The sequence below is a fragment of the Notechis scutatus genome, chromosome 5 (assembly GCF_049901735.1).
Source record: "Notechis scutatus isolate UNSWTSFEM ecotype Mainland chromosome 5, rNotScu1.2, whole genome shotgun sequence".
In the NCBI taxonomy this organism is placed as follows: domain Eukaryota; kingdom Metazoa; phylum Chordata; class Lepidosauria; order Squamata; family Elapidae; genus Notechis; species Notechis scutatus.
In genome coordinates, this window is record NC_142013.1 from 113,761,673 (window position 1) to 113,773,916 (window position 12,244).

General features: G+C 41.2%; 1 protein-coding gene across 2 annotated transcripts in view; it reads right to left on the reverse strand.

The window, feature by feature from the left end:
• The window catches only part of ENOX1 (ecto-NOX disulfide-thiol exchanger 1), a 478,008-nt gene that overhangs the window by 165,702 nt on the left and 300,062 nt on the right, over nucleotides 1-12,244 (reverse strand). Inside the window, exons 4-5 of one of the 2 annotated variants that reach the window (XM_087967587.1) lie at nucleotides 3,990-4,133; nucleotides 2,716-2,853 (exon numbers count right to left, since the gene is read on the reverse strand). In XM_087967587.1, the coding sequence (XP_087823713.1) occupies nucleotides 2,716-2,853; nucleotides 3,990-3,999 (148 nt within the window). In that variant the 5' untranslated portion in view covers nucleotides 4,000-4,133. The remainder of the gene's footprint in view (nucleotides 1-2,715; nucleotides 2,854-3,989; nucleotides 4,134-12,244) is intronic. The other variant, XM_087967588.1, reaches the window with a different exon arrangement.

Genomic DNA, 12,244 nt, shown 5'->3' on the forward strand with positions numbered 1-12,244 from the left:
GCTGCAGCTGGGAAAACAGGATTTTAAAAGGGCATTTGCGCACAGAACCTTGCTGGAAGCAAAGTGTGCATTATCTTTTTTTTTGTCAAGTTTTATCTGGGTTCTGGCATCCTCCCCACTATGTGTGTTTCGTTATCTTTTAAAGTCTGCAATTCCTGCCCTGTCTCATTAATTGCTGCAGCGTGGTTTGTGTTGGTTTTTATTTATAATTTAGATGTACTTTGGGTTTGGACTGAATTTCTTCCCTTTAAAAACTGTTCTTGGGAGAGTTTTTTCTCCAGATGATGATAACTGGACATTGGAGGCCAAGTTAGAGGAATTAAAGGGACTTTACGTACTTTTTTGTGACTTTGTTGCTTTAGTGCCATGCCCCTTTGGGTCATCACACCTTCCTTGCCACTGTTGTTAAGTGAATCACTACAGTTAAGTGAGTCACATGGTTGTTAATTGAATCTGGCTTCCTCATTGGCTTTGCTTAACAGAATAACAGAGTTGGAAGGGACCTTGGAGGTCTTCTAGTCCAACCCCTTGCTCAAGCAGGACACTTTATAGCATTTCAGACAAATGGTTGTCCAGTCTCTTCTTAAAACCTTCCAGTGATGGAGCACCCACAACGTCACACTGCAACCACTGGCTTGATGAGCATGGCTTGATGAGCATGGCTTGGTGCACGCAGCAGGAGAAGGATAGTGTAAAATCTCCATTCCCACCGCACTCCTGGGGGAAGGATATACTGCAAATTCCCCCTTCCCTCCCTTTTTACTATCAGTTCTGTGGGGGTGGCTTGTTAGGTGTGGCAGGGGAAGGATATGTCAGTATATTCATGAACTGGAATAGAACTTGGTAACAAGGTCAGCCAATGAACAGGCATAGCAACTAAGTCAGCCAATGAAGATAGTTTGGAAACTGAAACAAGAAGTAGCCCAGGCTGGAAACTGAAACTAGAAGTAGTCTAGGCATGGCTCTATGTTAAGCTCTGCAACCCTGCAGCTATGGTTGAAGCTCTGAGTCTGTCTATTGAAGATGAAACTAACTTGCTTGCTGAAAACTGGAGCTCTGCTCTGAACTTGCAACATGTTTCTCTTTGAGTTTGTTCCATGTGGGAGAAATCTACAACTGGTTTGTAAAATCTACTTGTTATGTTTATAAAGAAGTTAAATGAAGCGTCAGCCATCTGTGTTTATTTTTCTGGTGCAGAATTATCACTGCCAAACTCTCAATAGGATACTGTAAAATCTCCATTCCCTTCTCACTCCTGGGGGAAGGTTACTGCAGAATCCCCATTCCCTCCCCACCTCACTAACCTGCTTTCCCGCTCCGTTCTCCTGTGCAGGGCAACCAAAGAAGACCCAGCCAATCAGCTGGGAGTCAGGAGGCAGAGAACAGATGAGGGTGGGGCCAGCCAGAGGTAGTTTTTGCCGGTTCTCCAAACTACTCAAAATTTCCACTACTGGTTCTGTAGAACCGGTTCGAACCGGCTGAATTCCACCTCTGCACAAAGGGCCTCTCATTTGTGTTTACTCTTTGCCCAACTCCATAGGTCTTTATGTTCTCGGGGACACACACACACACACACTCACCACACCTACTCTCTTTTGTTGTTTGTGTTGTATAATGGGCATTGTACTCAGAGACGAACAATTGTGCTTCCAGCCATTCTCTATCTCCTTAATGGATTCTTCGTGATGAGAAAAAGATGGATGGGGCCATCATGAGTGAAAGAGGGTGACATCACCGGGGGAATCAATAAATCTTTGGAGATATGGCAGGGCAATTAGATAATTAGAACCCTATCAAGAACGACCAGTGAATTATAGGGATTCATTTATATAAGAATGGTTGAGGAATAAGGAACCCCAGCTTCCCGTTTCTGCCTGGACAGATTTACGGATTGTACGATCTCGAGTTTGTCTTTCTTCTTCTTTTCTTTCTTCTTGTCACGTTTAAGCCTTTAGTCCTTAAGCAAAGCGTCCTGAATGACAAGGCAGTCATCGACTTACGACCACAAGGGAGCCCCCCGCATTTCTAAGTTGCTAAGTGAAACGCTTGTCAAGTGAGCTTCATCCCATTTGACGACTTTCCTTGCCGCGGTTGTTAAGTGAATTGCCACAGTTTTTCAGTTAGTCGAACGGCCATTAAGTGAATCTGGCCTCCTGTCATGCCCCATAAAACATTTTATATAGGTTTTCCTTATACGATGTGGCCAATGTTATTTTTTGTGTGTGTGTCTCTCCCATAAAGTTTGCCATTTATCCAAATTCATACCGTATCCAAAATTTTTAGCCCATGCCAGCATCATTTCTTTTACCTGTTCTTCCTCTAGCTTATAGTCCAGTAAGAATCTATAAATTTATTCAATAAAGTTTTTGTAAAAAACAAAACAAAACAAAAACCCTTGCATTTCTTTAGAGAATTTTGTCTATTTTCACAAACCTGGACAATGCATTCTATAGATTAGATGCCCGTTAATGCCAAGAGATTATTGCGTTGTGCGCAGCATTCGTAAAGTAGAGTACACAGTTTTAATAAAAGGAAATAGTGGGAGAAAAAAATAAAATAAACCCAGCCATGAATGTACATGAAAGATACTCACACCCAACACATAACTTTGGAAAGCAGACGTGTGGGACATTTATCTGAGGGCTCTCACTCCCCTCCACACACACACACAAAAAATCCATAAACCTGTGCAACAAATCTTTGCAAAACCCTTACCTGTCACAATCTGTTGTCCAGTTAATCCCACCGGTACCATTCCCAGGTTATTCATTGCGGTCGCCCAGGCTGATGGATCAGTGACTGACATGTTAAATTGCGCCGTGTCTATAGCTATGTTCCCCAAGCCATCAGCTGCTGATGGGAGAGAAACATATTCTGATCAGGAAGATGGTCAGATGGGTCAGTGGGCAAACTAGAGAAATCTCTTCCATTCTTGAAGTGCTGTTATTTCAGAACGTATTTTCCCCCTCTCGCCCTTCTCGTTCTCATCATCTATGGGGGAAAATACGCCGTGGCAACCACAAAGCAAAAAAAAACAAAAATCCAATATATACAATGTCTGTTGAGACATAACCCAATAAAGGGCAAAGGTTCCTATGGAAACAAATTCCCAAGGACACTGATAGGGTTTTGCGAGAATAATGAATTTAGTGTGGCAAGGAATCGAGGGGCCCTTGAAAATTTCACCTCTGTTGTGTGTTTCTGACTGCAGGCCCCTCTGGCAGATTTCACGCCTGTGCCAAAATCTAGTTTTCTTTTTCTTTTTTCCCCCGGCTTCTGTACAACTCAGTATCGGTTATGTTGGAATAGCACCGCACAAATGTTTCTCAGGGGTAATAGGATGAATTTGAGCTAGGCAGGACTTAGAAAATTGGAAGGAAATAGATATCAAATCAGCCAGGCGTATCCCACGTTCTGGGCAAGATCCAGAAAATATTAACCTCCCATCCTGACCTCCAAGTGAACTAATGCAATTGTGGTATGTAAGGCACCCCATATTTAATTGTCTATGGAGATTCTCATTCATCCAGGTCATGACTGTCCCAAAGGAGCTTTTGCAAAAGACAACTGGACTTTGTTTTTTTTTTCTTGAAGACGTTTTGCTTCTCATCCAAGAGGCTTCTTCAGTTCTGATTTAACAGTGGAGGATGGAAGGATTTATATCCCTCGCAGTTATCTGGTTGTTAGGTCTCCCTCTGAGAGTCATTGAGGCCACTTGGAGAGTTTATCTGATTATCTGTCCAAGTGGCCTCAATGACTCTCAGAGGGAGACCTAACAACCAGATGACTGTGAGGAATATAAATCCTTCCATCCTCCATTGTTAAGTCAGAACTGAAGAAGCTTCTGAGATGAGAAGTGAAACGTCTTCAAGGAAAAACAAAGCCCATTTGCTTTTTGAAAAAAAGTAACTTTGGGACGAATGCAATTCTTTTTTAAAACAATAATAATAAAATAGACATGCAACCGGAACTATCAAACAGACATTCACCTGTGCCCATGGTTCCGTTGGGTATTTCTCTCAAATGTTGTCCTGACGTACATTGACTTCTTCATTTGCAAAATATATTAACAGCTTGAGAGGCGAAAAGTTCCCTCCATTCCCAGGTCCTGGATCCACTTTTAGTGCAGTATGCTTTGGAAGGGAAAAAGGAAAACAAAGAAAGAAAAGAGTCAGGAATTGAAAATTATTTTAAAACCGTTCTTCCTGGCGAACTTTGCCAAATGGATAGGCATAGCTTTCCAGAGGAACCTCAAGGGCAGCCCTGCTCAGGACATCAAAATGGATATTACGCCAATGGAGGTTCCTGCTCATTGAGAACAAAACTGTCCTGCTGTATAAACTCTGGTGTAATGTTTCGCCTCTGGGCTGCTTAAACGCTCCAGTGTTTCAGTTTTATCAGCTCCTGCACAGCTGCTTTTCCAACCCAGCTTCTGCTGGGAGGACCTACTTAAGACTGGAAATGCCTTCTTTAAAAAGTTAAAAATTAATTGATATTGAAAGGCTGAAGAAACAACTTCACTCTGGATTATGTTTCTGGGTACAAAAACAAAAAAATAAGGCAGGCATACAGAAGGGGGAGGGAAAGTTACCTTGATGCATTTTCAAGCTAAGAAATGGTTTTTTTTATTTATTTGCAAAGTAGCATGCCATCCCTTGGTATCTTAAAAAACCATGGTCAAGGCAAGAGAGTTAAAAACAGTTTCTCTAAAGGTTTAAAGGTGAGTCATTTAGCTCTTCTCCTTGTCTTTTGATCTGGGGGGGGGGGACTGCAATAACTTAAAGCACATTCAAAGGATAATGAGTTCTGTGTTATCAATGCAAACTTAATTTATAGCGATCGGCGGTCTTCTGATAAATAGCTTACATTCAGCAGGGCTGGCAGCCAAAAATTCCAGAGATGTTATTTGACATCACTAGTTACTTTATACTACCGTATTTTAATTCATAAAAGATGGAAGGGGTCAGAAGTGCGGTTTTTACTCCCAAATTGAGAATATCTCTCTATTAATATTAAGAGATATAATAATAATAATAATAATAATAATAATAATAATAATAATAATAATAATAATAATAATAATAACAACAACAACAACAACAACAATAATATAATATTGACATTCTCAAGATATAATAATGTGATCACATGGGTTAAGGCTCTCAAACATATATCCCAAGGAGTGTTATATATACATTATATGTTGTTATGATAGAAGAGAAAGTGAGAGACAGCTGATAAATAAAGATATAGAGAGAAAGACAGGTAGGTAGAAAAAGATTGATAGATGGATGGACAATAGGACAGGACAGAACAGAACAGAACAGAACAGAACAGAACAGAACAGAATAGAATAGAATAGAATAGAATAGAATAGTTGGGAGGGACCTTGGAGGTCTTTTAGTCCAAACCCTGCTTAGGCAGGAAACCTTATATCAAAAAGATATAGATAGATGGATGGATGGATGGATGGATGGATGGATGGATGGATGGATGAGGTAGGTAGGTAGATAGGTAGATAGATAGATAGATAGATAGATAGATAGATAGATAGATAGATAGATAAAAATGGGTTGATAGAAATATGTTTTATATATGAAAGTATTGTGTTGAAAATAAGAGATTCTCTCTGTGTGTGCTTGGGGAATTCTAGATTTTGTTTTCAGAGTTCCTGCTTCGCATGAATCTCTTTCAAACATCTGCTGCAACAGAAGTGCCTGAAAAGAAGTTATATATGCAAACAGTGGTAGAGTTCGTTTGTTTAAGAAAATAATTTTATACTGGGAAAATATGGACTGAAGAGGAAACTCGGTATACCGAAGAGTGGACGAAGCATAGTTGGGATTTAATCAGGCAAATCCTTGCCCAATTTCCATAGACAATGTACACAATTTTCTACAGATTTTATTTTATGTGACAAGAAATGAAGAAACACAATGCAAAACCAACTTTGATGAAGCAAAGCAACCTCTTGATGTTAACCCAAAGATGCTTTTTCTCAAAGGACAACTGGACTTTCTTGTTGTTGTTTTTCCTGGAATTTTTTTTGCTTCTCATCCAAGAAGCTTCTTCATATCTTGATGTTCATGTTCTTGATGTTGATGTTCTCCAAAGCAAAATCACCCATTATATACTGTGATCCTCACTGACACAAACAGATCATGGTTGTGGCCACTTCCTCCACCAAAATTCCATTGGATTGGATATGTGATAAGTCACAGATCATAAATCACCATAATCCATAAGATACAAACAACAAGCGATCAATCATCAGACACCAATGGGAGAAGGTAGTAGGAAAGATGAGAAGATGAGAAAAATGAGAAGGATAATAGCAATACAGCCATGCTACACAAATATGGCTCAACTGGATTAGTCTCCCATTTTGGGAGAGTCAAAAATTGCAAACAGAAACCAAAGAAGGGGGAAAATAGTATTTTTTTTACAGTCCCAAAAAAGAAAAAAATTGAGTTTGGAAGATCTACGTGGCCGGTGTTAATGATGATTTCTTAATGCTAGTAGGGCTAATTTACATCAGAGAATGAATGACACACAAGGATTGTGCTACAAAAGCTGTCACTGATCCAAAGACCCAAGAAAAGAAAACAGCTGGCCATACCCCGACAAATGAAACAAGGAGTTGCACTGCCAGATAATCCTGACTTCTCTCTCTTTTTATTCTGCCGGAATGAATACAGGTTGGTTCCCTAATTGCTCTTTTCTCGTTGCAACCAATTTTGCAATAATAGCTCACGACCTTGTGAGAAATCCAGGGTTGTTGTTGTTTTTTTTTGTCTGGCTGAAGCGTTTAGAATAGTTCTAGTAGGGGAAGAAATAGCTGGAATCCTGGTATTTTTGGTATTCCGCTATTTATGGAAAAGTAAAATGCTTTCTGGATCAGGGTTTGATTTTAAGCATGCCTTTCCTATTTCTTTAAAACTCTGGAGAATTCTTTTTTTCTTTTCTTTTTTACTGCAAGCAGACCAGAGTCTGTGATTGGTAGGGCCATAAATCATGTTCAGAAAGTCATAAATAAATGCCTCTTGCCTACACAGCATTACCAGCATCATAGGGGCTTTCCCTCTGAAAATTAAAGTTTGCTAAATCGCCTAAAACTCCACTCCTGAAATGTGGAGTTGTGTATGTCCTTGATCCAAAAAAAAAGTAAAACAAAAAATAAAGACTCAAATCAACCTAGCTATTTATTTATATGGAAAGAAGGCTAAGTTCAGTGGGCTTTGTATGTGGCTTGAGTTTAGTTCTCCAATGCATATTATATTATTCTTTCTTTTTGTGATATATATTTGCAATTGCTTAGATCAAGCCTCTAATATTCTCCTATTTATCTAGGAACATATACAACCCACGGAAAAATAAATCTTGTGGCTTACTTGACACATCTTTCCCTTCTCTTCTTATATAGGTACTACAGAGAAATAGTGTAAAATGAGTGTAAATGTATAAAATAAAAAATAGCATTCAGGAGGGAGTTAAACTGTTCTCCCACAATAAACGGTCTTGGGAGATTGGAAAGCTACTATGATTTAACTTGGAGCATGGATGTCCTTGCTGGACTACATTACTCACAATGCTTTACTATTGGTCAGGCTGGATACCAGGGCCTAGCTCAGAATAAACTTAAATCAATTTGCTGCACAAAAAAGTATCTGTTCATATTTTAATAATCTGTCAATGCAAAGAACCATTGTGAGTATTCTGCAACATGCACAAGATCAAATGTAACTAGAATAACAGAGTAGGAAAGGACCTTGGAGATCTTCTAGTCTAACCCCCTTCTTCTTATGATCCAGACCTGGTTCCAAGGAAGCAAACACGAGACAAAGGTAACAGCACAACCTTTTAATATTTCTTTACGGATCCCGTTCCTTCACGGGTAAAAGGCTGCTTCAAACCAATTAGCTCCGATAAGAAAGAGCCTTGCCAAGGTTTTGCAAAGGCTGCCAAGAATATCAGATAAAGTTATTAAGCAATAATTCAAACACAAAGAGTCTCCAAACACCAACTCAGATATTCTAATGTCCACCAGGCTCAAGTGCAAAAACTTCTTTGCTTCCTGCAAAGAACTCCGGTTTCTCAGCTGGCTTTTATCTCTTCAGGGAGGGGCCATGACCTTGCAGCCTTACTCCCAAGTCGCCCGTGCTGCTGCAGCTACTCTTTCCTTCGAGCAGCCCTGCGTGCATGCACACTGGGCACAGGCTCCTCGGGGGCCTCTTCATTGCTGCTGCCAGCCTCCACAATCTCCAAAGGCCCGCATTCCACTCCCTGATAGTCCTGGGCCCATCCCTGCATCACACACAGGCCCTTCATCTGAGTCCTCGCTCTCTGAGACCTCAACCGTCCTCACCTGCTGCCGGCGAACCACGACACTGCTCAAGTAGGAGATCCTATACCATTCCAGACAAATAGTTGTCCAGTCTCTTCTTAAAAACTTCCAGTGTTGGAGCACCTACAAGTTATGAAGACAAACCAGTCCACTGGTTTATTGTTCTAACTGTTAGGAAATTTCTCCTTAATTCTAGGTTGCTTCCTTCCTTGATTAGCTTCCATCTGTTGCTTCTTCTCCTGCTTTCAGGTGCTTTGGACAATAAGTTGACCCCTTCCTCCTCTCTGTGGCAGCCCCTCAAATATTGGAAGGCTGCTCTCATGTCTCCCCTGCTCCTTCTCTTCACTAGACTAGACATACCCAATTCCAGCAACTGTTCATCGTATGTTTTAGTCTCCAGTCTCCTAATCATCCTGGTTGCTCTTCTCTGCACTCTTTCTAGAGTCTCAATATCTGTTGCGGACGGCTGAGGAGATGCGACGGCTGAGGAGAGCGGACTCAGATGAGGGGCCAGGACCATTAGGGAGTGGACTGCTGCCTTCAGAGATTGTGGGGGCTGGCAGCAGCGAGGAGGAGGTTCCCGAGGAGCCTGTGCCAAGTGTGCGTGCACGAAGGATGGCTTGCAGGAAAGAGCAGCTACAGGAGCATGGGTGACTCAGGAGTAAGGCTGCAAGGTAATGGCCCCTCCTTCAAGAAGATAAAAGCCAGCTGTGAATCGGGCGTTCTTTGCAGGAAGCAAAGACGTGTTGAAACTCGAGCCTCATGGGCATTGCAGTATCTCAGTTGGTATTTGAAGGCTCTTGTGTTGTAAAGTATTTCTTATCTGTTATTCTTGTCAGCCTCACACAGTTTTGACGAGGCTCGTGCTTATCAAAGTTAATTAGCTTGTAGCAGCCTTTTAACTGGGGATACGTAAGAATCATTAAAAGGTTTCTGTTCCCTTCGGTTCGCGCTTGTTTTATTGGAAAAGGGTTTGAGTCAGAACAATATCTTTTCATATGTGTTTATATTTTTAATATTGTATTTATATGTCGTTGTTTATATAGCTACACATACGAGACAAGGCAACCCCAAAACTAAAAAAAAAAACAAAAATACAGTAGGAGATCATCCCAGCAATTGTAACACAGAAGAGAAATTGAAATTTCAGTAGACTGTTATGATCCAAGCTGGAGATCGTATTTCATGTCTTATCTACAAAGGAATCAAACTTTACAGGGAGAAGAAAAACTTTGGAAGAAGCAGAATGGATCATCAGAAGGGACATATAAAGTCCCAGTGGAACTGAATGACAACAGAGCCTCTATATCATTCATCTTCTGACATTTGACGTGCTTTACCATTATGTGAAAAAAAGAAAGCTCTAGAAATATTGAGGTTGTCAGAGCTATGTTGTAAGGAAATCTGACTGTTTAGCTGCAAATTTTTGAAACGCCCAAGCAAGAAGCAAGGAAAAAATGTGAAAACTGTCAAAGGGGAAAGAAAGCATCCTATACCCTGGCTCTTTCAGAAATAAGATGCAACGGACTAGGTTGCAGGTGACATCACACCAAGGAACAACATGGTAATGTTACTCAGAAACAACATTGCTAAAGATGTGCTCGCCTTATAACCGAATAAATGTCAGGATTATATAGATCAGTGATGGCGAACCTTCTTGTTGCGGTGTGCCAAAAGCGGGTGCATGCGTACAGTGCAATCCCCCATCCCCCCTGCACATGCGTGCACAATCCTTCCCACCCTTACCTGCACTGCACATGGGTGTGCCTCACAGCTGATTTTGGGCCCGTTTAGAATAGAATACCTTTATTGTCATTGCATTCCACAAATACAATGAAATTTGAAAGCTACTCCAGCACAGTTACCCAAACACCACATCACAATCATGCTACAGAGTATTTAAATAATAATAACAATAACAATAATAATAATAATAATAATAATAATAATAATAATAATAATACCCTGTTTCTCCAAGAATACAGCCTCCCCAAAGAAGAGCAGTTTTATAGAAGAAGAAGAAGAATTAAGGAAGAATGCAAAATGGGAGAAGAAGCTTCCCAGAGAAGAAGAAGAAGAAGAATGGTGAAGCCTGCATTGAGAAGAAGAAGAAGAAGAAGCCGAAGAAGAAGAAGAAGAAGAAGTCAAGAAAAGACAAAGCCAAGAAGAAAAATAAGAAGCCTTATTATAGAGAAACAAGTAATAATAAGACTAAATCACAAATGCACTGTTTGGTTCAAGACCATTACTGCCTTGGCAAAGAAACTGTTTCTCAATCTATTAGTCCTCATTTTAAGACACCTATATTGCCTGCCTGATGGTAACAGATTGAAATATGAGTGTCCAGGAAGAGAACAGTCTGTAGAGATTTTTAGTGCTCCCGGGGCCTCGAGGGAAGCCTCTGCGGCCTTTGGAGGCCGAAAAATGGGCCTGTTTCGGCGGCTTCCCTCGAGCCCCCAGGAGGGTGAAAATGGCCTCCCCGGGCTCCAGAGGCCCTCTGGAGGCTGAAACGGGCACTTCCGGTATTTCCAGAAGACCCGTGTTTTCGGCCTCCCAAGGCTGTGGAGGTTTCCCTCGAGCCTCTGGGAGGCCCAAAAAGACCTCAAGCGAGCCGAAAATCAGCTGGGAGGCACACGCATGCGCAGCGCAGGTAAGTTTGGCTGGGGTTCACATGCCCACACCAATGGCTGTGCGTGCCACCTGTGGCACGCACACCATAGGTTCGCCATCACGGATACAGATCCATCTTAGTGGTTATCCGGCAACAGCCCTGTTATATAAGCGCACACTTCAACTACAAGTACAAGGTGAAAAAAAAATTGTGGCGAATCGAAAGAGGTGCTGAATTCAACAGCTGGAAGGATGTACTACTGACCACGAGTGATCAAGAATAAGGTGACCAACGTTTTTACAATGAGAAGGAGGACACAAATAAATTGAAGGAAAAAAACCAAAGCCTCTTGTGCGTGATGCACTCTCTCAAAACAATTCTCCTGTGTGGAGGGCATGCGTCTCATAATCACTTCTCGGCGCACTGTACCGAGCCTTGACGAATCGTCATGTCAAATACAAATATATCACATCACACACAACAGATTGGATCAGCATCGATCAAATACGGAGATTTACAGATTAGTCTTCAAATATCAGAAAGGAGGACATGTAAGAGGACACTTTTCGAGAGAGGACAGAACTTACAAAAGAAGGACTGTCCTCCCTAAAGGAGGACGGTTGGTCACCTTATCAAGAAGTAAAAGTTGGAGAAATGGAGGAACTGGAATTATAGGAAGAATTGGGTTGTATAAACATGGTAACATAGGTGATAGGTTGAATGAATTTTGGGAAGAGTATTCTCTGCTTATGTCTGTGGAGATTCGCAGTCATCCAGGACATGGTTGTCCCAAAGGTGTTTTTTCAAAATTTTGTTTTTCCTTGAAGACGTTTCGCTTCTCATCGAAGAAGCTTCTTCAGTTCCGAGTGAATGGTGGAGGATGGAAGGATTTATATTCCTTGCAGGAATCTGGTCATTAGCACTACCTCTGAGTGCTACATTAAGATTGAACAGCCCTCCCTCAATAGAAGAGGAGGAATACAACACCACTTACCTCCTGTTTACAACATAGTCCTTTTAATAGTTACAAGAAGGTTCCACATCCATTTGCACTGCTCATGTGATCCCAAGGGCACAGATAGACTTCCAAGTGGCCTCAACAACTCTCAAAGAGAGTACCAACAACCAGATGACTGCAAGGAATGTAAATCCTTCCATCCTCCACTATCCAGTCAGAATTAAAAAAGCTTCTTCGATGAGAAGTGAAACTTCTTCAAGGAAAAACAAAGAAAGTCCAGTTGCCTCTTGAAAAAGCACCTCTGCGACATATTCTCTGTTTATCACCAAAC